The 24,583-nt window shown below is 37.4% G+C and overlaps 1 protein-coding gene across 1 annotated transcript; it reads left to right on the plus strand.

Moving 5' to 3' along the window:
- The first annotated feature begins 1,334 nt into the window (after positions 1–1,334).
- On the plus strand, positions 1,335–3,024 carry snrnp25 (small nuclear ribonucleoprotein 25). The gene is made up of 5 exons (XM_058049637.2): positions 1,335–1,666; positions 2,169–2,259; positions 2,339–2,444; positions 2,525–2,599; positions 2,675–3,024. The coding sequence occupies exons 1-5, from the start codon at positions 1,472–1,474 to the stop codon at positions 2,730–2,732; spliced, it is 525 nt and encodes a 174-aa protein (XP_057905620.2). The 5' UTR covers positions 1,335–1,471; the 3' UTR covers positions 2,733–3,024.
- The last annotated feature ends 21,559 nt before the right edge of the window (positions 3,025–24,583 follow it).

Raw genomic sequence — 24,583 nt, forward strand, 5'->3', positions numbered from 1 at the left:
TGACAGTGTAATGTAATATTGTACATAGTGTGTCTTACATGGAATAAAATGCAACACTGGCGTCATATCATTATTCATATTTTATTTTATTGTCACTGCAACCAATGATGTTACATTTCTTATTTTCATATTACGTGCACATACATTCTCTAATGTAATAGCTCTATATAAAATACCCACACATACAGTATCCATTTTCATTGCGTGTGTATTATATTATGATTGACAGCTAATATTTTTCCCATTGTGTATGTAAGGTAATCAATATATTATAAACACCTGCCAGTGGAAAATTACCACCACCATGAAAAATAAGCATCTTAGTGGAAGATCTCATTATATGGTACAGGTGTACCTACAAAGTTTAACATTAATAAAAATTATGGAAAAAATATTATAATTTACTCAAGTAAGTCATTAAGTAAGTATTTTTTTTTTTTACTTAGTGCGACTGACAATGTAATGAATTCAAATGAATGAATGAACATAACTAATTGGTCCCGGAACTAATGTTACGCGGAACCTTAGTGCCGAAGCAGCGATTGACGGGGGTCAGTATTATGCAACGTACATAACATGTAATAATAATTATAGAAACAATATTAGAATTGACTTAAGTTAAGTCATTAAGTAAGTCTTTTTTTACTTAGTGCGACGATGTATAGCCAGAATTTGACATCGAGTGTATTTTGTCTGAATTTTGCAAAAAGTCTTGATTAAACTGACAATGTAATGAATTCAAATGAATGAATGAACATAACTAATCGGTCCCGGAACTACTGTTACGCGGAACCTTTGTGCTGAAGCAGCGATTGACGGGGGTCAGTATTATGCACCGTACTGCACGTGTAATAATAATTATGGAAAAAATATTAGAATTTACTTAAGTAAGTCATTACTTAGTGCGACGATGTATTGCCAGAATTTGACACCGAGTGCATTCTGTCTGAATTTTGTAAAAACTCTGAATTAAACTGACAATGTAATGAATTCAAATTAATAAATGAACATAACTAATTGATCCCGGAACTAATGTTACGCGGAACCTTAGTGCCGAAGCAGCGATTGACGGGGGCAGTATTATGCACTGTACTTAACATGTAATAATAATTATGGAAAAAATATTACAATTGACTTAAGCAAGTCTTTTTTTTACTTAGTGTGACGATGTATAGCCAGAATTTGACACCGAGTACATTTTATCTGAATTTTGTAAAAACTCCGAATTAAACTGACAATGTAATGAATTCAAACGAATGAATGAACATAACTAATTGGTCCCGGAACTAATATTACGCGGAACCATTGTGTCGAAGCAGCGATTGACGGGGGGTCAGTATTATGCACCGTACTCAAAATGTTTCTACCGGTAGCGTTGTACTGCTGTTGTGTTGTAATTCTGTTATAAATATATTCATTTATCGAACAAAACTAGTCGCTGTATCCCAAAGAAACATTTAACATTAATTTTATGATGGAGGTGCTGAGCGAGGAGGCTTCCGGTGAGCAATGCGTGAAGGAAAACGAAGAGGAAGGAGAGAAAAATACGTCTCCTGATACAGAGGAGGACATGGAGAATACAACTCATGCTGACATTTTGGACATTTTCGAGGAGGGACTTGCTCACCTGGTTCAGGATCCTTTACTTTGTGATCTTCCAATTCAGGTACTTTTGACAAACAGCTTAGAAAATGTCGACGAAACAAACATACCCATACCAAACATACCATATCTGTTGGGCTGTTTTTTCTAGCTAAACTATTTAAAAAACTTATAATTATATATATTATATAGTTTATATATAAACTATTACTAAATATATATTATTAAGTTAATTTTATTATATAAATTGCCTGTGTTACCGGGAGCCAAAGCAGCCGCAGCCGGACAGGGCGCCGCCATCTTGAAAAAAACAATTACTGTTTACGCTGTACATTGTTCATATTTGACGTCATCTATTTATTCTCCACATTATTATTTATTATTATTATTTATTATATAGCCAGGCAATGACATTTCGTTGGCAATTTCACTGCTGTGTTATTGTGCAATGACAATAAAGAAAGTCTATCTATCTATCTATATTATAACAATAAAATATTAAAGTATCCACATCCAAAAAATAAATAAAATGTAATCATTTTATATTTGTGTCTATTTTTCGGCAGGTGACGCTAGAAGAAATAAATTCACAGATCGCTTTGGAGTACGGCCAGGCCATGACCGTGAGAGTTTTGAAGGCTGACGGTGAAATAATGCGTATGTTTCAATCATAATAAACGCAGAAATCCTCCCATTTAGTATTGGAATATACGAAATTGCTGTGTTTCTGTTGTAGCCATCGTGGTGGTGCAAGACGCCACAGTACTGGACCTGAAGAAAGCCGTTCGGAGGTTTGTGGAGCTGAAGCAGCAACGTGAAGGCAGCGTGAGGCACATCAACTGGTAAGAAAACATTCATAAGAACATTTAGGAGGGCGCGAAAGTATATGAAATATCTCACCAACTTTCATTTTCCTTGACAGGAGGTACGTCTGGAGAACGTACAATTTAGTGTTTCAGGGGGAAAAGCTGGAAGACGACCGTGTGAGGATAAAAGAGTAAGTGGATATGATAATAAAAATTCCATATATTTCTGTTGATTTTTTTTGGTAAAGAGTTTGATGTTTGTGCAGTTACGGAATCAGGAACAGAGATGAGGTGACTTTCATGAAGAGGCTGAAGAAAAAGTGACACTGAAGATAAACTACGTGACTTATATATTCATATGTATATGTTTAATATGTCTAATAACCACAATTGATGACGTGATTTAATATTTGTCTTGTAAATATTGTATGTATTTTTTTTCAAATTCAAAAATGTTTTCACATTTAAAACTTGTTACTCAATACCGCCACCTGCCGGTGTGGAGGGTAATAGCTCATGTTAAGCTTGTGTTTGACTGAAGTGTACCTTAATTTTATGCGTACCTAATTGCTTGTACCTGATGATAATTTAATAATAAAAGTGTACATATGGCCAATTGTGGCCAAGTTTGTGCATCATTGCTGACAAAACCTCTACAAAGTTGCATTTTATGCCATTTTTGGGTCCTTCTGTGACCCCCGATGACAGTGTGCAAGGTTTCCAGTTGATTTTGGAGCAGAGAAGTGCATTTTCAGCATGTTGAAAAAATGAAAAAAAACGTAAGGCTAACCCCTTACCTTTTTTTCAAAAATCGACACCTCTACAAAGTGGCATTTTATGCCATTTTGTGGTCCTTCTGGGAACCCCGATGAGTGTGCGAGAGGTTTCCAGTTGATTTTGGCGCAGAAAAGTGGATTTTCAGCAAGTTGAAAAAATGAAAAAAAACGTAAGGCTAACCCCTTACCTTTTTTTCAAAAATCGACACCTCTACAAAGTGGCATTTTATGCCATTTTGGGGTTCTTCTGGGAGCCCTGATTCAAAGTGTGCAAGGTTTCCAGTTGATTTTGGAGCAGAAAAGTGCATTTTCAACATTTCATTTTCAAATGAAAAAAAAACTAAAGGCTAACCCCTTATGTTTTTTTTCAAAAATTGACACCCAAGATTTTTGCCGTTTTATGCCATTTTTGGATGCTCCTGGGGCCCCTCTTGAGCGTGTGTGAGGTTTCCCGTGTTTTTTTAACCAGAAAAGTGCGTTGGGAGTAAGTTGAAAAAACTGAAAAAAATGACATACTAACCCCTTACGTTTTTTTCAAAAATTGACGCCCTAAAATTTTGGCATTTTATGCCATTTTTGGATGCTCCTGGGGCCCCTCTTGAGCGTGTGTGAGGTTTCCCGTGTTTATTTTAACCAGAAAAGTGCGTTAGGAGTAAGTTGAAAAAACTGAAAAAAACGACATACTAACCCCTTACGTTTTTTTCAAAAATTGACGCCCTAAAATTTTGGCATTTTATGCCATTTTGGATGCTCCTGGGGCCCCTCTTGAGCGTGTGTGAGGTTTCCCGTGTTTATTTTAACAGAAAAGTGCATTTTGAGCAAGTTGAAAAAACTGAAAAAAATGACATACGTTTTTTTTCAAAAACTGACACCCAAGATTTTTGCAATTTATGCCATTTTTGGAGGCTCCTGGGGCCCCTCTTGAGCGTGTGTGAGGTTTCCGGTGTTTATTTTAACAGAAAAGTGCATTTTGAGCAAGTTGAAAAAAATGAAAAAAAACGACATACTAACCCCTTACGTTTTTTTTCAAAAATTGACGCCCTAAAATTTTTGCAATTTATGCCATTTTTGGATGCTCCTGGGGCCCCTCTTGAGCGTGTGTGAGGTTTCCCGTGTTTATTTTAACAGAAAAGTGCATTTTGAGCAAGTTGAAAAAACTGAAAAAAACGACATACTAACCCCTTACGTTTTTTTTTTTTAAATTGACGCCCTAAAATTTTTGCATTTTATGCCTTTTTTGGATGCTCCTGGGGCCCCTCTTGAGCGTGTGTGAGGTTTCCCGTGTTTATTTTAACAGAAAAGTGCATTTTGAGCAAGTTGAAAAAACTGAAAAAAATGACATACGTTTTTTTTCAAAAATTGACACCCAAGATTTTTGCCGTTTTATGCCATTTTTGGATGCTCCTGGGGCCCCTCTTGAGCGTGTGTGAGGTTTCCCGTGTTTTTTTAACCAGAAAAGTGTGTTGGGAGTAAGTTGAAAAAACTGAAAAAAACCACATACTAACCCCTTACGTTTTTTTCAAAAATTGACGCCCTAAAATTTTTGCATTTTATGCCATTTTTGGATGCTCCTGGGGCCCCTCTTGAGCGTGTGTGAGGTTTCCCGTGTTTTTTTAACCAGAAAAGTGCGTTGGGAGTAAGTTGAAAAAACTGAAAAAAACGACATACTAACCCCTTACGTTTTTTTCAAAAATTGACGCCCTAAAATTTTGGCATTTTATGCCATTTTTGGATGCTCCTGGGGCCCCTCTTGAGCGTGTGTGAGGTTTCCCGTGTTTATTTTAACCAGAAAAGTGCGTTAGGAGTAAGTTGAAAAAACTGAAAAAAACGACATACTAACCCCTTACGTTTTTTTTCAAAAATTGACGCCCTAAAATTTTTGCATTTTATGCCATTTTGGATGCTCCTGGGGCCCCTCTTGAGCGTGTGTGAGGTTTCCCGTGTTTATTTTAACAGAAAAGTGCATTTTGAGCAAGTTGAAAAAACTGAAAAAAACGACATACTAACCCCTTACGTTTTTTTTTTTAAAATTGACGCCCTAAAATTTTTGCATTTTATGCCTTTTTTGGATGCTCCTGGGGCCCCTCTTGAGCGTGTGTGAGGTTTCCCGTGTTTATTTTAACAGAAAAGTGCATTTTGAGCAAGTTGAAAAAACTGAAAAAAATGACATACGTTTTTTTTCAAAAATTGACACCCAAGATTTTTGCCGTTTTATGCCATTTTTGGATGCTCCTGGGGCCCCTCTTGAGCGTGTGTGAGGTTTCCCGTGTTTTTTTAACCAGAAAAGTGTGTTGGGAGTAAGTTGAAAAAACTGAAAAAAACCACATACTAACCCCTTACGTTTTTTTCAAAAATTGACGCCCTAAAATTTTTGCATTTTATGCCATTTTTGGATGCTCCTGGGGCCCCTCTTGAGCGTGTGTGAGGTTTCCCGTGTTTATTTTAACAGAAAAGTGCGTTAGAAGTAAGTTGAAAAAACTGAAAAAAACGACATACTAACCCCTTACGTTTTTTTTCAAAAATTGACGCCCTAAAATTTTGGCATTTTATGCCTTTTTTGGATGCTCCTGGGGCCCCTCTTGAGCGTGTGTGAGGTTTCCCGTGTTTATTTTAACAGAAAACTGCATTTTGAGCAAGTTGAAAAAACTGAAAAAAACGACATACTAACCCCTTACGTTTTTTTTCAAAAATTGACGCCATAAAATTTTGGCATTTTATGCCATTTTTGGATGCTCCTGGGCCCCCTCTTGAGCGTGTGTGAGGTTTCCCGTGTTTATTTTAACAGAAAAGTGCATTTTGAGCAAGTTGAAAAAACTGAAAAAAACGACATACTAACCCCTTACGTTTTTTTTCAAAAATTGACGCCCTAAAATTTTGGCATTTTATGCCATTTTTGGATGCTCCAGGGGCCCCTCTTGAGCGTGTGTGAGGTTTCCTGTGTTTATTTTAACAGAAAAGTGCATTTTGAGCAAGTTGAAAAAACTGAAAAAAACGACATACTAACCCCTTACGTTTTTTTTCAAAAATTGACGCCCTAAAATTTTTGCATTTCATGCCATTTTTGGATGCTCCTGGGGCCCCTCTTGAGCGTGAGTGAGGTTTCCCGTGTTTATTTTAACAGAAAAGTGCATTTTGAGCAAGTTGAAAAAACTGAAAAAAACGACATACTAACCCCTTACGTTTTTTTTTCAAAAATTGACGCCCTAAAATTTTGGCATTTTATGCCATTTTTGGATGCTCCTGGGGCCCCTCTTGAGCGTGTGTGAGGTTTCCCGTGTTTATTTTAACAGAAAAGTGCGTTAGAAGTAAGTTGAAAAAACTGAAAAAAACAACATACTAACCCCTTACGTTTTTTTTCAAAAATTGACGCCCTAAAATTTTGGCATTTTATGCCATTTTTGGATGCTCCAGGGGCCCCTCTTGAGCGTGTGTGAGGTTTCCCGTGTTTATTTTAACAGAAAAGTGCATTTTGAGCAAGTTGAAAAAACTGAAAACAACGACATACTAACCCCTTATGTTTTTTTTCAAAAATTGACGCCCTAAAATTTTGGCATTTTATGCCATTTTTGGGTGCCCCTGGGGCCCCTCTTGAGCGTGTGTGAGGTTTCCCGTGTTTATTTTAACAGAAAAGTGCGTTAGAAGTAAGTTGAAAAAAACGAAAAAAACGAAGTACTAACCCCTTACGTTTTTTTTCAAAAATTGACGCCCTAAAATTTTGGCATTTTATGCCTTTTTTGGATGCTCCTGGGCCCCCTCTTGAGCGTGTGTGAGGTTTCCCGTGTTTATTTTAACAGAAAAGTGCATTTTGAGCAAGTTGAAAAAACTGAAAAAAACGACATACTAACCCCTTACGTTTTTTTTCAAAAATTGACGCCCTAAAATTTTTGCATTTTATGCCATTTTTGGATGCTCCAGGGGCCCCTCTTGAGCGTGTGTGAGGTTTCCCGTGTTTATTTTAACAGAAAAGTGCATTTTGAGCAAGTTGAAAAAACTGAAAAAAACGACATACTAACCCCTTATGTTTTTTTTCAAAAATTGACGCCCTAAAATTTTGGCAATTTATGCCTTTTTAGGATGCTCCTGGGCCCCCTCTTGAGCGTGTGTGAGGTTTCCCGTGTTTATTTTAACAGAAAAGTGCATTTTGAGCAAGTTGAAAAAACTGAAAAAAACGACATAGTAACCCCTTACGTTTTTTTTCAAAAATTTACGCCCTAAAATTTTGGCATTTTATGCCTTTTTTGGATGCTCCTGGGGCCCCTCTTGAGCGTGTGTGAGGTTTCCCGTGTTTATTTTAACAGAAAAGTGCATTTTGAGCAAGTTGAAAAAACTGAAAAAAACGACATACTAACCCCTTACGTTTTTTTTCAAATATTTACGCCCCTAAAATTTTGGCATTTTATGCCTTTTTTGGATGCTCCTGGGCCCCCTCTTGAGCGTGTGTGAGGTTTCCCGTGTTTATTTTAACAGAAAAGTGCATTTTGAGCAAGTTGAAAAAACTGAAAAAAACGACATACTAACCCCTTACGTTTTTTTTCAAAAATTGACGCCCTAAAATTTTTGCATTTTATGACATTTTTGGATGCTCCTGGGGCCCCTCTTGAGCGTGTGTGAGGTTTCCCGTGTTTATTTTAACAGAAAAGTGCATTTTGAGCAAGTTGAAAAAACTGAAAAAAACGACATACTAACCCCTTACGTTTTTTTTCAAAAATTGACGCCCTAAAATTTTGGCATTTTATGCCTTTTTTGGATGCTCCTGGGCCCCCTCTTGAGCGTGTGTGAGGTTTCCCGTGTTTATTTTAACAGAAAAGTGCATTTTGAGCAAGTTGAAAAAACTGAAAAAAACGACATACTAACCCCTTACGTTTTTTTTCAAAAATTGACGCCCTAAAATTTTTGCATTTTATGCCATTTTTGGATGCTCCAGGGGCCCCTCTTGAGCGTGTGTGAGGTTTCCCGTGTTTATTTTAACAGAAAAGTGCATTTTGAGCAAGTTGAAAAAACTGAAAAAAACGACATACTAACCCCTTATGTTTTTTTTCAAAAATTGACGCCCTAAAATTTTGGCATTTTATGCCTTTTTAGGATGCTCCTGGGCCCCCTCTTGAGCGTGTGTGAGGTTTCCCGTGTTTATTTTAACAGAAAAGTGCATTTTGAGCAAGTTGAAAAAACTGAAAAAAACGACATACTAACCCCTTACGTTTTTTTTCAAAAATTGACGCCCTAAAATTTTGGCATTTTATGCCATTTTTGGATGCTCCTGGGGCCCCTCTTGAGCGTGTGTGAGGTTTCCCGTGTTTATTTTAACAGAAAAGTGCATTTTGAGCAAGTTGAAAAAACTGAAAAAAACGACATAGTAACCCCTTACGTTTTTTTTCAAAAATTTACGCCCTAAAATTTTGGCATTTTATGCCTTTTTTGGATGCTCCTGGGGCCCCTCTTGAGCGTGTGTGAGGTTTCCCGTGTTTATTTTAACAGAAAAGTGCATTTTGAGCAAGTTGAAAAAACTGAAAAAAACGACATACTAACCCCTTACGTTTTTTTTCAAATATTTACGCCCCTAAAATTTTGGCATTTTATGCCTTTTTAGGATGCTCCTGGGCCCCCTCTTGAGCGTGTGTGAGGTTTCCCGTGTTTATTTTAACAGAAAAGTGCATTTTGAGCAAGTTGAAAAAACTGAAAAAAACGACATACTAACCCCTTACGTTTTTTTTCAAAAATTGACGCCCTAAAATTTTGGCATTTTATGCCTTTTTAGGATGCTCCTGGGCCCCCTCTTGAGCGTGTGTGAGGTTTCCCGTGTTTATTTTAACAGAAAAGTGCATTTTGAGCAAGTTGAAAAAACTGAAAAAAACGACATACTAACCCCTTACGTTTTTTTTCAAAAATTGACGCCCTAAAATTTTTGCATTTTATGCCATTTTTGGATGCTCCAGGGGCCCCTCTTGAGCGTGTGTGAGGTTTCCCGTGTTTATTTTAACAGAAAAGTGCATTTTGAGCAAGTTGAAAAAACTGAAAAAAACGACATACTAACCCCTTACGTTTTTTTTCAAAAATTGACGCCCTAAAATTTTGGCATTTTATGCCTTTTTTGGATGCTCCTGGGCCCCCTCTTGAGCGTGTGTGAGGTTTCCCGTGTTTATTTTAACAGAAAAGTGCATTTTGAGCAAGTTGAAAAAACTGAAAAAAACGACATACTAACCCCTTACGTTTTTTTTCAAAAATTGACGCCCTAAAATTTTTGCATTTTATGACATTTTTGGATGCTCCTGGGGCCCCTCTTGAGCGTGTGTGAGGTTTCCCGTGTTTATTTTAACAGAAAAGTGCATTTTGAGCAAGTTGAAAAAACTGAAAAAAACGACATACTAACCCCTTACGTTTTTTTTCAAAAATTGACGCCCTAAAATTTTGGCATTTTATGCCTTTTTTGGATGCTCCTGGGCCCCCTCTTGAGCGTGTGTGAGGTTTCCCGTGTTTATTTTAACAGAAAAGTGCATTTTGAGCAAGTTGAAAAAACTGAAAAAAACGACATACTAACCCCTTACGTTTTTTTTCAAAAATTGACGCCCTAAAATTTTTGCATTTTATGCCATTTTTGGATGCTCCAGGGGCCCCTCTTGAGCGTGTGTGAGGTTTCCCGTGTTTATTTTAACAGAAAAGTGCATTTTGAGCAAGTTGAAAAAACTGAAAAAAACGACATACTAACCCCTTATGTTTTTTTTCAAAAATTAACGCCCTAAAATTTTGGCATTTTATGCCTTTTTAGGATGCTCCTGGGCCCCCTCTTGAGCGTGTGTGAGGTTTCCCGTGTTTATTTTAACAGAAAAGTGCATTTTGAGCAAGTTGAAAAAACTGAAAAAAACGACATACTAACCCCTTACGTTTTTTTTCAAAAATTGACGCCCTAAAATTTTGGCATTTTATGCCATTTTTGGATGCTCCTGGGGCCCCTCTTGAGCGTGTGTGAGGTTTCCCGTGTTTATTTTAACAGAAAAGTGCATTTTGAGCAAGTTGAAAAAACTGAAAAAAACGACATACTAACCCCTTACGTTTTTTTTCAAAAATTGACGCCCTAAAATTTTGGCATTTTATGCCATTTTTGGATGCTCCTGGGGCCCCTCTTGAGCGTGTGTGAGGTTTCCCGTGTTTATTTTAACAGAAAAGTGCATTTTGAGCAAGTTGAAAAAACTGAAAAAAATGACATACTAACCCCTTACGTTTTTTTTCAAAAATTGACGCCCTAAAATTTTGGCATTTTATGCCTTTTTTGGATGCTCCTGGGCCCCCTCTTGAGCGTGTGTGAGGTTTCCCGTGTTTATTTTAACAGAAAAGTGCATTTTGAGCAAGTTGAAAAAACTGAAAAAAACGACATACTAACCCCTTACGTTTTTTTTCAAAAATTGACGCCCTAAAATTTTTGCAATTTATGCCATTTTTGGAGGCTCCTGGGGCCCCTCTTGAGCGTGTGTGAGGTTTCCCGTGTTTATTTTAACAGAAAAGTGCATTTTGAGCAAGTTGAAAAAAATGAAAAAAATGACATACTAACCCCTTACGTTTTTTTTCAAAAATTGACGCCCTAAAATTTTGGCATTTTATGCCATTTTTGGATGCTCCTGGGGCCCATCTTGAGCGTGTGTGAGGTTTCCCGTGTTTATTTAACCAGAAAAGTGCGTTGGGAGTAAGTTGAAAAAACTGAAAAAAACGACATACTAACCCCTTACGTTTTTTTCAAAAATTGACGCCCTAAAATTTTGGCATTTATGCCATTTTTGGATGCTCCTGGGGCCCCTCTTGAGCGTGTGTGAGGTTTCCCGTTTTTATTTTAACAGAAAAGTGCATTTTGAGCAAGTTGAAAAAACTGAAAAAAACGACATACTAACCCCTTACGTTTTTTTTCAAAAATTGACGCCCTAAAATTTTTGCATTTTATGCCATTTTTGGATGCTCCAGGGGCCCCTCTTGAGCGTGTGTGAGGTTTCCCGTGTTTATTTTAACAGAAAAGTGCATTTTGAGCAAGTTGAAAAAACTGAAAAAAACGACATACTAACCCCTTATGTTTTTTTTCAAAAATTGACGCCCTAAAATTTTGGCAATTTATGCCTTTTTAGGATGCTCCTGGGCCCCCTCTTGAGCGTGTGTGAGGTTTCCCGTGTTTATTTTAACAGAAAAGTGCATTTTGAGCAAGTTGAAAAAACTGAAAAAAACGACATAGTAACCCCTTACGTTTTTTTTCAAAAATTTACGCCCTAAAATTTTGGCATTTTATGCCTTTTTTGGATGCTCCTGGGGCCCCTCTTGAGCGTGTGTGAGGTTTCCCGTGTTTATTTTAACAGAAAAGTGCATTTTGAGCAAGTTGAAAAAACTGAAAAAAACGACATACTAACCCCTTACGTTTTTTTTCAAATATTTACGCCCCTAAAATTTTGGCATTTTATGCCTTTTTTGGATGCTCCTGGGCCCCCTCTTGAGCGTGTGTGAGGTTTCCCGTGTTTATTTTAACAGAAAAGTGCATTTTGAGCAAGTTGAAAAAACTGAAAAAAACGACATACTAACCCCTTACGTTTTTTTTCAAAAATTGACGCCCTAAAATTTTTGCATTTTATGACATTTTTGGATGCTCCTGGGGCCCCTCTTGAGCGTGTGTGAGGTTTCCCGTGTTTATTTTAACAGAAAAGTGCATTTTGAGCAAGTTGAAAAAACTGAAAAAAACGACATACTAACCCCTTACGTTTTTTTTCAAAAATTGACGCCCTAAAATTTTGGCATTTTATGCCTTTTTTGGATGCTCCTGGGCCCCCTCTTGAGCGTGTGTGAGGTTTCCCGTGTTTATTTTAACAGAAAAGTGCATTTTGAGCAAGTTGAAAAAACTGAAAAAAACGACATACTAACCCCTTACGTTTTTTTTCAAAAATTGACGCCCTAAAATTTTTGCATTTTATGCCATTTTTGGATGCTCCAGGGGCCCCTCTTGAGCGTGTGTGAGGTTTCCCGTGTTTATTTTAACAGAAAAGTGCATTTTGAGCAAGTTGAAAAAACTGAAAAAAACGACATACTAACCCCTTATGTTTTTTTTCAAAAATTGACGCCCTAAAATTTTGGCATTTTATGCCTTTTTAGGATGCTCCTGGGCCCCCTCTTGAGCGTGTGTGAGGTTTCCCGTGTTTATTTTAACAGAAAAGTGCATTTTGAGCAAGTTGAAAAAACTGAAAAAAACGACATACTAACCCCTTACGTTTTTTTTCAAAAATTGACGCCCTAAAATTTTGGCATTTTATGCCATTTTTGGATGCTCCTGGGGCCCCTCTTGAGCGTGTGTGAGGTTTCCCGTGTTTATTTTAACAGAAAAGTGCATTTTGAGCAAGTTGAAAAAACTGAAAAAAACGACATAGTAACCCCTTACGTTTTTTTTCAAAAATTTACGCCCTAAAATTTTGGCATTTTATGCCTTTTTTGGATGCTCCTGGGGCCCCTCTTGAGCGTGTGTGAGGTTTCCCGTGTTTATTTTAACAGAAAAGTGCATTTTGAGCAAGTTGAAAAAACTGAAAAAAACGACATACTAACCCCTTACGTTTTTTTTCAAATATTTACGCCCCTAAAATTTTGGCATTTTATGCCTTTTTAGGATGCTCCTGGGCCCCCTCTTGAGCGTGTGTGAGGTTTCCCGTGTTTATTTTAACAGAAAAGTGCATTTTGAGCAAGTTGAAAAAACTGAAAAAAACGACATACTAACCCCTTACGTTTTTTTTCAAAAATTGACGCCCTAAAATTTTGGCATTTTATGCCTTTTTAGGATGCTCCTGGGCCCCCTCTTGAGCGTGTGTGAGGTTTCCCGTGTTTATTTTAACAGAAAAGTGCATTTTGAGCAAGTTGAAAAAACTGAAAAAAACGACATACTAACCCCTTACGTTTTTTTTCAAAAATTGACGCCCTAAAATTTTTGCATTTTATGCCATTTTTGGATGCTCCAGGGGCCCCTCTTGAGCGTGTGTGAGGTTTCCCGTGTTTATTTTAACAGAAAAGTGCATTTTGAGCAAGTTGAAAAAACTGAAAAAAACGACATACTAACCCCTTACGTTTTTTTTCAAAAATTGACGCCCTAAAATTTTGGCATTTTATGCCTTTTTTGGATGCTCCTGGGCCCCCTCTTGAGCGTGTGTGAGGTTTCCCGTGTTTATTTTAACAGAAAAGTGCATTTTGAGCAAGTTGAAAAAACTGAAAAAAACGACATACTAACCCCTTACGTTTTTTTTCAAAAATTGACGCCCTAAAATTTTTGCATTTTATGACATTTTTGGATGCTCCTGGGGCCCCTCTTGAGCGTGTGTGAGGTTTCCCGTGTTTATTTTAACAGAAAAGTGCATTTTGAGCAAGTTGAAAAAACTGAAAAAAACGACATACTAACCCCTTACGTTTTTTTTCAAAAATTGACGCCCTAAAATTTTGGCATTTTATGCCTTTTTTGGATGCTCCTGGGCCCCCTCTTGAGCGTGTGTGAGGTTTCCCGTGTTTATTTTAACAGAAAAGTGCATTTTGAGCAAGTTGAAAAAACTGAAAAAAACGACATACTAACCCCTTACGTTTTTTTTCAAAAATTGACGCCCTAAAATTTTTGCATTTTATGCCATTTTTGGATGCTCCAGGGGCCCCTCTTGAGCGTGTGTGAGGTTTCCCGTGTTTATTTTAACAGAAAAGTGCATTTTGAGCAAGTTGAAAAAACTGAAAAAAACGACATACTAACCCCTTATGTTTTTTTTCAAAAATTAACGCCCTAAAATTTTGGCATTTTATGCCTTTTTAGGATGCTCCTGGGCCCCCTCTTGAGCGTGTGTGAGGTTTCCCGTGTTTATTTTAACAGAAAAGTGCATTTTGAGCAAGTTGAAAAAACTGAAAAAAACGACATACTAACCCCTTACGTTTTTTTTCAAAAATTGACGCCCTAAAATTTTGGCATTTTATGCCATTTTTGGATGCTCCTGGGGCCCCTCTTGAGCGTGTGTGAGGTTTCCCGTGTTTATTTTAACAGAAAAGTGCATTTTGAGCAAGTTGAAAAAACTGAAAAAAACGACATACTAACCCCTTACGTTTTTTTTCAAAAATTGACGCCCTAAAATTTTGGCATTTTATGCCATTTTTGGATGCTCCTGGGGCCCCTCTTGAGCGTGTGTGAGGTTTCCCGTGTTTATTTTAACAGAAAAGTGCATTTTGAGCAAGTTGAAAAAACTGAAAAAAATGACATACTAACCCCTTACGTTTTTTTTCAAAAATTGACGCCCTAAAATTTTGGCATTTTATGCCTTTTTTGGATGCTCCTGGGCCCCCTCTTGAGCGTGTGTGAGGTTTCCCGTGTTTATTTTAACAGAAAAGTGCATTTTGAGCAAGTTGAAAAAACTGAAAAAAACGACATACTAACCCCTTACGTTTTTTTTCAAAAATTGACGCCCTAAAATTTTTGCAATTTATGCCATTTTTGGAGGCTCCTGGGGCCCCTCTTGAGCGTGTGTGAGGTTTCCCGTGTTTATTTTAACAGAAAAGTGCATTTTGAGCAAGTTGAAAAAAATGAAAAAAATGACATACTAACCCCTTACGTTTTTTTTCAAAAATTGACGCCCTAAAATTTTGGCATTTTATGCCATTTTTGGATGCTCCTGGGGCCCATCTTGAGCGTGTGTGAGGTTTCCCGTGTTTATTTAACCAGAAAAGTGCGTTGGGAGTAAGTTGAAAAAACTGAAAAAAACGACATACTAACCCCTTACGTTTTTTTCAAAAATTGACGCCCTAAAATTTTGGCATTTATGCCATTTTTGGATGCTCCTGGGGCCCCTCTTGAGCGTGTGTGAGGTTTCCCGTTTTTATTTTAACAGAAAAGTGCATTTTGAGCAAGTTGAAAAAACTGAAAAAAACGACATACTAACCCCTTACGTTTTTTTTCAAAAATTGACGCCCTAAAATTTTCGCATTTTATGCCTTTTTTGGATGCTCCTGGGCCCCCTCTTGAGCGTGTGTGAGGTTTCCCGTGTTTATTTTAACAGAAAAGTGCATTTTGAGCAAGTTGAAAAAACTGAAAAAAACGACATACTAACCCCTGATGTTTTTTTTCAAAAATTGACGCCCTAAAATTTTGGCATTTTATGCCTTTTTAGGATGCTCCTGGGCCCCCTCTTGAGCGTGTGTGAGGTTTCCCGTGTTTATTTTAACAGAAAAGTGCATTTTGAGCAAGTTGAAAAAACTGAAAAAAACGACATACTAACCCCTTACGTTTTTTTTCAAAAATTGACGCCCTAAAATTTTGGCATTTTATGTCATTTTTGGATGCTCCTGGGGCCCCTCTTGAGCGTGTGTGAGGTTTCCCGTGTTTATTTTAACAGAAAAGTGCATTTTGAGCAAGTTGAAAAAACTGAAAAAAACGACATACTAACCCCTTACGTTTTTTTTCAAAAATTGACGCCCTAAAATTTTGGCATTTTATGCCTTTTTAGGATGCTCCTGGGCCCCCTCTTGAGCGTGTGTGAGGTTTCCCGTGTTTATTTTAACAGAAAAGTGCATTTTGAGCAAGTTGAAAAAACTGAAAAAAACGACATACTAACCCCTTACGTTTTTTTTCAAAAATTGACGCCCTAAAATTTTGGCATTTTATGCCATTTTTGGATGCTCCTGGGCCCCCTCTTGAGCGTGTGTGAGGTTTCCCGTGTTTATTTTAACAGAAAAGTGCATTTTGAGCAAGTTGAAAAAACTGAAAAAAACGACATACTAACCCCTTACGTTTTTTTTCAAAAATTGACGCCCTAAAATTTTTGCATTTTATGCCATTTTTGGATGCTCCAGGGGCCCCTCTTGGGCGTGTGTGAGGTTTCCCGTGTTTATTTTAACAGAAAAGTGCATTTTGAGCAAGTTGAAAAAACTGAAAAAAACGACATACTAACCCCTTACGTTTTTTTTCAAAAATTGACGCCCTAAAATTTTTGCATTTTATGCCTTTTTTGGATGCTCCTGGGGCCCCTCTTGAGCGTGTGTGAGGTTTCCCGTGTTTATTTTAACAGAAAAGTGCATTTTGAGCAAGTTGAAAAAACTGAAAAAAACGACATACTAACCCCTTACGTTTTTTTTCAAAAATTGACGCCCTAAAATTTTTGCATTTTATGCCATTTTTGGATGCTCCAGGGGCCCCTCTTGGGCGTGTGTGAGGTTTCCCGTGTTTATTTTAACAGAAAAGTGCATTTTGAGCAAGTTGAAAAAACTGAAAAAAACGACATACTAACCCCTTACGTTTTTTTTCAAAAATTGATGCCCTAAAATTTTTGCATTTTATGCCATTTTTGGATGCTCCTGGGGCCCCTCTTGAGCGTGTGTGAGGTTTCCCGTGTTTATTTTAACAGAAAAGTGCATTTTGAGCAAGTTGAAAAAACTGAAAAAAACGACATACTAACCCCTTACGTTTTTTTTCAAAAATTGACGCCCTAAAATTTTGGCATTTTATGCCTTTTTTGGATGCTCCTGGGCCCCCTCTTGAGCGTGTGTGAGGTTTCCCGTGTTTATTTTAACAGAAAAGTGCATTTTGAGCAAGTTGAAAAAACTGAAAAAAACGACATACTAACCCCTTACGTTTTTTTTCAAAAATTGACGCCCTAAAATTTTTGCATCTTATGCCATTTTTGGATGCTCCAGGGGCCCCTCTTGAGCGTGTGTGAGGTTTCCCGTGTTTATTTTAACAGAAAAGTGCATTTTGAGCAAGTTGAAAAAACTGAAAAAAACGACATACTAACCCCTTATGTTTTTTTTCAAAAATTGACACCCTAAAATTTTGGCATTTTATGCCTTTTTAGGATGCTCCTGGGCCCCCTCTTGAGCGTGTGTGAGGTTTCCCGTGTTTATTTTAACAGAAAAGTGCGTTAGAAGTAAGTTGAAAAAACTGAAAAAAACGACATACTAACCCCTTACGTTTTTTTTTTCAAAAATTGACGCCCTAAAATTTTGGCATTTTATGCCTTTTTTGGATGCTCCTGGGCCCCCTCTTGAGCGTGTGTGAGGTTTCCCGTGTTTATTTTAACAGAAAAGTGCATTTTGAGCAAGTTGAAAAAACTGAAAAAAACGACATACTAACCCCTTACGTTTTTTGTCAAAAATTTACGCCCTAAAATTTTGGCATTTTATGCCTTTTTTGGATGCTCCTGGGCCCCCTCTTGAGCGTGTGTGAGGTTTCCCGTGTTTATTTTAACAGAAAAGTGCATTTTGAGCAAGTTGAAAAAACTGAAAAAAACGACATACTAACCCCTTATGTTTTTTTTCAAAAATTGACACCCTAAAATTTTGGCATTTTATGCCTTTTTAGGATGCTCCTGGGCCCCCTCTTGAGCGTGTGTGAGGTTTCCCGTGTTTATTTTAACAGAAAAGTGCGTTAGAAGTAAGTTGAAAAAACTGAAAAAAACGACATACTAACCCCTTACGTTTTTTTTTCAAAAATTGACGCCCTAAAATTTTGGCATTTTATGCCTTTTTTGGATGCTCCTGGGCCCCCTCTTGAGCGTGTGTGAGGTTTCCCGTGTTTATTTTAACAGAAAAGTGCATTTTGAGCAAGTTGAAAAAACTGAAAAAAACGACATACTAACCCCTTACGTTTTTTGTCAAAAATTTACGCCCTAAAATTTTGGCATTTTATGCCTTTTTTGGATGCTCCTGGGCCCCCTCTTGAGCGTGTGTGAGGTTTCCCGTGTTTATTTTAACAGAAAAGTGCATTTTGAGCAAGTTGAAAAAACTGAAAAAAACGACATACTAACCCCTTACGTTTTTTTTCAAAAATTGACGCCCTAAAATTTTTGCATTTTATGCCATTTTTGGATGCTCCTGGGGCCCCTCTTGAGCGTGTGTGAGGTTTCCCGTGTTTATTTTAACAGAAAAGTGCATTTTGAGCAAGTTGAAAAAACTGAAAAAAACGACATACTAACCCCTTACGTTTTTTTTCAAAAATTGACGCCCTAAAATTTTGGCATTTTATGCCATTTTTGGATGCTCCTGGGCCCCCTCTTGAGCGTGTGTGAGGTTTCCCGTGTTTATTTTAACAGAAAAGTGCATTTTGAGCAAGTTGAAAAAACTGAAAAAAACGACATACTAACCCCTTACGTTTTTTTTCAAAAATTGACGCCCTAAAATTTTGGCATTTTATGCCATTTTTGGATGCTCCTGGGGCCCCTCTTGAGCGTGTGTGAGGTTTCCCGTGTTTATTTTAACAGAAAAGTGCATTTTGAGCAAGTTGAAAAAACTGAAAAAAACGACATACTAACCCCTTACGTTTTTTTTCAAAAATTGACGCCCTAAAATTTTTGCATTTTATGCCATTTTTGGATGCTCCAGGGGCCCCTCTTGAGCGTGTGTGAGGTTTCCTGTGTTTATTTTAACAGAAAAGTGCATTTTGAGCAAGTTGAAAAAACTGAAAAAAACGACATACTAACCCCTTACGTTTTTTTTCAAAAATTGACGCCCTAAAATTTTGGCATTTTATGTCATTTTTGGATGCTCCTGGGGCCCCTCTTGAGCGTGTGTGAGGTTTCCCGTGTTTATTTTAACAGAAAAGTGCATTTTGAGCAAGTTGAAAAAACTGAAAAAAACGACATACTAACCCCTTACGTTTTTTTTCAAAAATTGACGCCCTAAAATTTTGGCATTTTATGCCTTTTTAGGATGCTCCTGGGCCCCCTCTTGAGCGTGTGTGAGGTTTCCCGTGTTTATTTTAACAGAAAAGTGCATTTTGAGCAAGTTGAAAAAACTGAAAAAAACGACATACTAACCCCTTACGTTTTTTTTCAAAAATTGACGCCCTAAAATTTTGGCATTTTATGCCATTTTTGGATGCTCCTGGGCCCCCTCTTGAGCGTGTGTGAGGTTTCCCGTGTTTATTTTAACAGAAAAGTGCATTTTGAGCAAGTTGAAAAAACTGAAAAAAACGACATACTAACCCCTTACGTTTTTTTTCAAAAATTGACGCCCTAAAATTTTTGCATTTTATGCCATTTTTGGATGCTCCAGGGGCCCCTCTTGGGCGTGTGTGAGGTTTCCCGTGTTTATTTTAACAGAAAAGTGCATTTTGAGCAAGTTGAAAAAACTGAAAAAAACGACATACTAACCCCTTACGTTTTTTTTCAAAAATTGACGCCCTAAAATTTTTGCATTTTATGCCTTTTTTGGATGCTCCTGGGGCCCCTCTTGAGCGTGTGTGAGGTTTCCCGTGTTTATTTTAACAGAAAAGTGCATTTTGAGCAAGTTGAAAAAACTGAAAAAAACGACATACTAACCCCTTACGTTTTTTTTCAAAAATTGACGCCCTAAAATTTTTGCATTTTATGCCATTTTTGGATGCTCCAGGGGCCCCTCTTGGGCGTGTGTGAGGTTTCCCGTGTTTATTTTAACAGAAAAGTGCATTTTGAGCAAGTTGAAAAAACTGAAAAAAACGACATACTAACCCCTTACGTTTTTTTTCAAAAATTGATGCCCTAAAATTTTTGCATTTTATGCCATTTTTGGATGCTCCTGGGGCCCCTCTTGAGTGTGTGTGAGGTTTCCCGTGTTTATTTTAACAGAAAAGTGCATTTTGAGCAAGTTGAAAAAACTGAAAAAAACGACATACTAACCCCTTACGTTTTTTTTTTCAAAAATTGACGCCCTAAAATTTTGGCATTTTATGCCTTTTTTGGATGCTCCTGGGCCCCCTCTTGAGCGTGTGTGAGGTTTCCCGTGTTTATTTTAACAGAAAAGTGCATTTTGAGCAAGTTGAAAAAACTGAAAAAAACGACATACTAACCCCTTATGTTTTTTTTCAAAAATTGACACCCTAAAATTTTGGCATTTTATGCCTTTTTAGGATGCTCCTGGGCCCCCTCTTGAGCGTGTGTGAGGTTTCCCGTGTTTATTTTAACAGAAAAGTGCGTTAGAAGTAAGTTGAAAAAACTGAAAAAAACGACATACTAACCCCTTACGTTTTTTTTTCAAAAATTGACGCCCTAAAATTTTGGCATTTTATGCCTTTTTTGGATGCTCCTGGGCCCCCTCTTGAGCGTGTGTGAGGTTTCCCGTGTTTATTTTAACAGAAAAGTGCATTTTGAGCAAGTTGAAAAAACTGAAAAAAACGACATACTAACCCCTTACGTTTTTTGTCAAAAATTTACGCCCTAAAATTTTGGCATTTTATGCCTTTTTTGGATGCTCCTGGGCCCCCTCTTGAGCGTGTGTGAGGTTTCCCGTGTTTATTTTAACAGAAAAGTGCATTTTGAGCAAGTTGAAAAAACTGAAAAAAACGACATACTAACCCCTTACGTTTTTTTTCAAAAATTGACGCCCTAAAATTTTTGCATTTTATGCCATTTTTGGATGCTCCTGGGGCCCCTCTTGAGCGTGTGTGAGGTTTCCCGTGTTTATTTTAACAGAAAAGTGCATTTTGAGCAAGTTGAAAAAACTGAAAAAAACGACATACTAACCCCTTACGTTTTTTTTCAAAAATTGACGCCCTAAAATTTTGGCATTTTATGCCATTTTTGGATGCTCCTGGGCCCCCTCTTGAGCGTGTGTGAGGTTTCCCGTGTTTATTTTAACAGAAAAGTGCATTTTGAGCAAGTTGAAAAAACTGAAAAAAACGACATACTAACCCCTTACGTTTTTTTTCAAAAATTGACGCCCTAAAATTTTGGCATTTTATGCCATTTTTGGATGCTCCTGGGGCCCCTCTTGAGCGTGTGTGAGGTTTCCCGTGTTTATTTTAACAGAAAAGTGCATTTTGAGCAAGTTGAAAAAACTGAAAAAAACGACATACTAACCCCTTACGTTTTTTTTCAAAAATTGACGCCCTAAAATTTTTGCATTTTATGCCATTTTTGGATGCTCCAGGGGCCCCTCTTGAGCGTGTGTGAGGTTTCCTGTGTTTATTTTAACAGAAAAGTGCATTTTGAGCAAGTTGAAAAAACTGAAAAAAACGACATACTAACCCCTTATGTTTTTTTTCAAAAATTGACGCCCTAAAATTTTGGCATTTTATGCCATTTTTGGATGCTCCTGGGGCCCCTCTTGAGCGTGTGTGAGGTTTCCCGTGTTTATTTTAACAGAAAAGTGCATTTTGAGCAAGTTGAAAAAACTGAAAAAAACGACATACTAACCCCTTACGTTTTTTTTCAAAAATTGACGCCCTAAAATTTTTGCATTTTATGACATTTTTGGATGCTCCTGGGGCCCCTCTTGAGCGTGTGTGAGGTTTCCCGTGTTTATTTTAACAGAAAAGTGCATTTTGAGCAAGTTGAAAAAACTGAAAAAAACGACATACTAACCCCTTACGTTTTTTTTCAAAAATTGACGCCCTAAAATTTTGGCATTTTATGCCTTTTTTGGATGCTCCTGGGCCCCCTCTTGAGCGTGTGTGAGGTTTCCCGTGTTTATTTTAACAGAAAAGTGCATTTTGAGCAAGTTGAAAAAACTGAAAAAAACGACATACTAACCCCTTACGTTTTTTTTCAAAAATTGACGCCCTAAAATTTTTGCAATTTATGCCATTTTTGGAGGCTCCTGGGGCCCCCCTTGAGCGTGTGTGAGGTTTCCCGTGTTTATTTTAACAGAAAAGTGCATTTTGAGCAAGTTGAAAAAAATGAAAAAAATGACATACTAACCCCTTACGTTTTTTTTCAAAAATTGACGCCCTAAAATTTTGGCATTTTATGCCATTTTTGGATGCTCCTGGGGCCCATCTTGAGCGTGTGTGAGGTTTCCCGTGTTTATTTAACCAGAAAAGTGCGTTGGGAGTAAGTTGAAAAAACTGAAAAAAACGACATACTAACCCCTTACGTTTTTTTCAAAAATTGACGCCCTAAAATTTTGGCATTTATGCCATTTTTGGATGCTCCTGGGGCCCCTCTTGAGCGTGTGTGAGGTTTCCCGTTTTTATTTTAACAGAAAAGTGCATTTTGAGCAAGTTGAAAAAACTGAAAAAAACGACATACTAACCCCTTACGTTTTTTTTCAAAAATTGACGCCCTAAAATTTTCGCATTTTATGCCTTTTTTGGATGCTCCTGGGCCCCCTCTTGAGCGTGTGTGAGGTTTCCCGTGTTTATTTTAACAGAAAAGTGCATTTTGAGCAAGTTGAAAAAACTGAAAAAAACGACATACTAACCCCTGATGTTTTTTTTCAAAAATTGACGCCCTAAAATTTTGGCATTTTATGCCTTTTTAGGATGCTCCTGGGCCCCCTCTTGAGCGTGTGTGAGGTTTCCCGTGTTTATTTTAACAGAAAAGTGCATTTTGAGCAAGTTGAAAAAACTGAAAAAAACGACATACTAACCCCTTACGTTTTTTTTCAAAAATTGACGCCCTAAAATTTTGGCATTTTATGTCATTTTTGGATGCTCCTGGGGCCCCTCTTGAGCGTGTGTGAGGTTTCCCGTGTTTATTTTAACAGAAAAGTGCATTTTGAGCAAGTTGAAAAAACTGAAAAAAACGACATACTAACCCCTTACGTTTTTTTTCAAAAATTGACGCCCTAAAATTTTGGCATTTTATGCCTTTTTAGGATGCTCCTGGGCCCCCTCTTGAGCGTGTGTGAGGTTTCCCGTGTTTATTTTAACAGAAAAGTGCATTTTGAGCAAGTTGAAAAAACTGAAAAAAACGACATACTAACCCCTTACGTTTTTTTTCAAAAATTGACGCCCTAAAATTTTGGCATTTTATGCCATTTTTGGATGCTCCTGGGCCCCCTCTTGAGCGTGTGTGAGGTTTCCCGTGTTTATTTTAACAGAAAAGTGCATTTTGAGCAAGTTGAAAAAACTGAAAAAAACGACATACTAACCCCTTACGTTTTTTTTCAAAAATTGACGCCCTAAAATTTTTGCATTTTATGCCATTTTTGGATGCTCCAGGGGCCCCTCTTGGGCGTGTGTGAGGTTTCCCGTGTTTATTTTAACAGAAAAGTGCATTTTGAGCAAGTTGAAAAAACTGAAAAAAACGACATACTAACCCCTTACGTTTTTTTTCAAAAATTGACGCCCTAAAATTTTTGCATTTTATGCCTTTTTTGGATGCTCCTGGGGCCCCTCTTGAGCGTGTGTGAGGTTTCCCGTGTTTATTTTAACAGAAAAGTGCATTTTGAGCAAGTTGAAAAAACTGAAAAAAACGACATACTAACCCCTTACGTTTTTTTTCAAAAATTGACGCCCTAAAATTTTTGCATTTTATGCCATTTTTGGATGCTCCAGGGGCCCCTCTTGGGCGTGTGTGAGGTTTCCCGTGTTTATTTTAACAGAAAAGTGCATTTTGAGCAAGTTGAAAAAACTGAAAAAAACGACATACTAACCCCTTACGTTTTTTTTCAAAAATTGATGCCCTAAAATTTTTGCATTTTATGCCATTTTTGGATGCTCCTGGGGCCCCTCTTGAGCGTGTGTGAGGTTTCCCGTGTTTATTTTAACAGAAAAGTGCATTTTGAGCAAGTTGAAAAAACTGAAAAAAACGACATACTAACCCCTTACGTTTTTTTTCAAAAATTGACGCCCTAAAATTTTGGCATTTTATGCCTTTTTTGGATGCTCCTGGGCCCCCTCTTGAGCGTGTGTGAGGTTTCCCGTGTTTATTTTAACAGAAAAGTGCATTTTGAGCAAGTTGAAAAAACTGAAAAAAACGACATACTAACCCCTTACGTTTTTTTTCAAAAATTGACGCCCTAAAATTTTTGCATCTTATGCCATTTTTGGATGCTCCAGGGGCCCCTCTTGAGCGTGTGTGAGGTTTCCCGTGTTTATTTTAACAGAAAAGTGCATTTTGAGCAAGTTGAAAAAACTGAAAAAAACGACATACTAACCCCTTATGTTTTTTTTCAAAAATTGACACCCTAAAATTTTGGCATTTTATGCCTTTTTAGGATGCTCCTGGGCCCCCTCTTGAGCGTGTGTGAGGTTTCCCGTGTTTATTTTAACAGAAAAGTGCGTTAGAAGTAAGTTGAAAAAACTGAAAAAAACGACATACTAACCCCTTACGTTTTTTTTTCAAAAATTGACGCCCTAAAATTTTGGCATTTTATGCCTTTTTTGGATGCTCCTGGGCCCCCTCTTGAGCGTGTGTGAGGTTTCCCGTGTTTATTTTAACAGAAAAGTGCATTTTGAGCAAGTTGAAAAAACTGAAAAAAACGACATACTAACCCCTTACGTTTTTTTTCAAAAATTGACGCCCTAAAATTTTTGCATTTTATGCCATTTTTGGATGCTCCTGGGGCCCCTCTTGAGCGTGTGTGAGGTTTCCCGTGTTTATTTTAACAGAAAAGTGCATTTTGAGCAAGTTGAAAAAACTGAAAAAAACGACATACTAACCCCTTACGTTTTTTTTCAAAAATTGACGCCCTAAAATTTTGGCATTTTATGCCATTTTTGGATGCTCCTGGGCCCCC

The sequence above is a fragment of the Doryrhamphus excisus genome, linkage group LG16 (assembly GCF_037039965.1).
Source record: "Doryrhamphus excisus strain RoL-2023G ecotype Guam linkage group LG16, RoL_Dexc_Guam_v1.1, whole genome shotgun sequence".
Classification (NCBI taxonomy): domain Eukaryota; kingdom Metazoa; phylum Chordata; class Actinopteri; order Syngnathiformes; family Syngnathidae; genus Doryrhamphus; species Doryrhamphus excisus.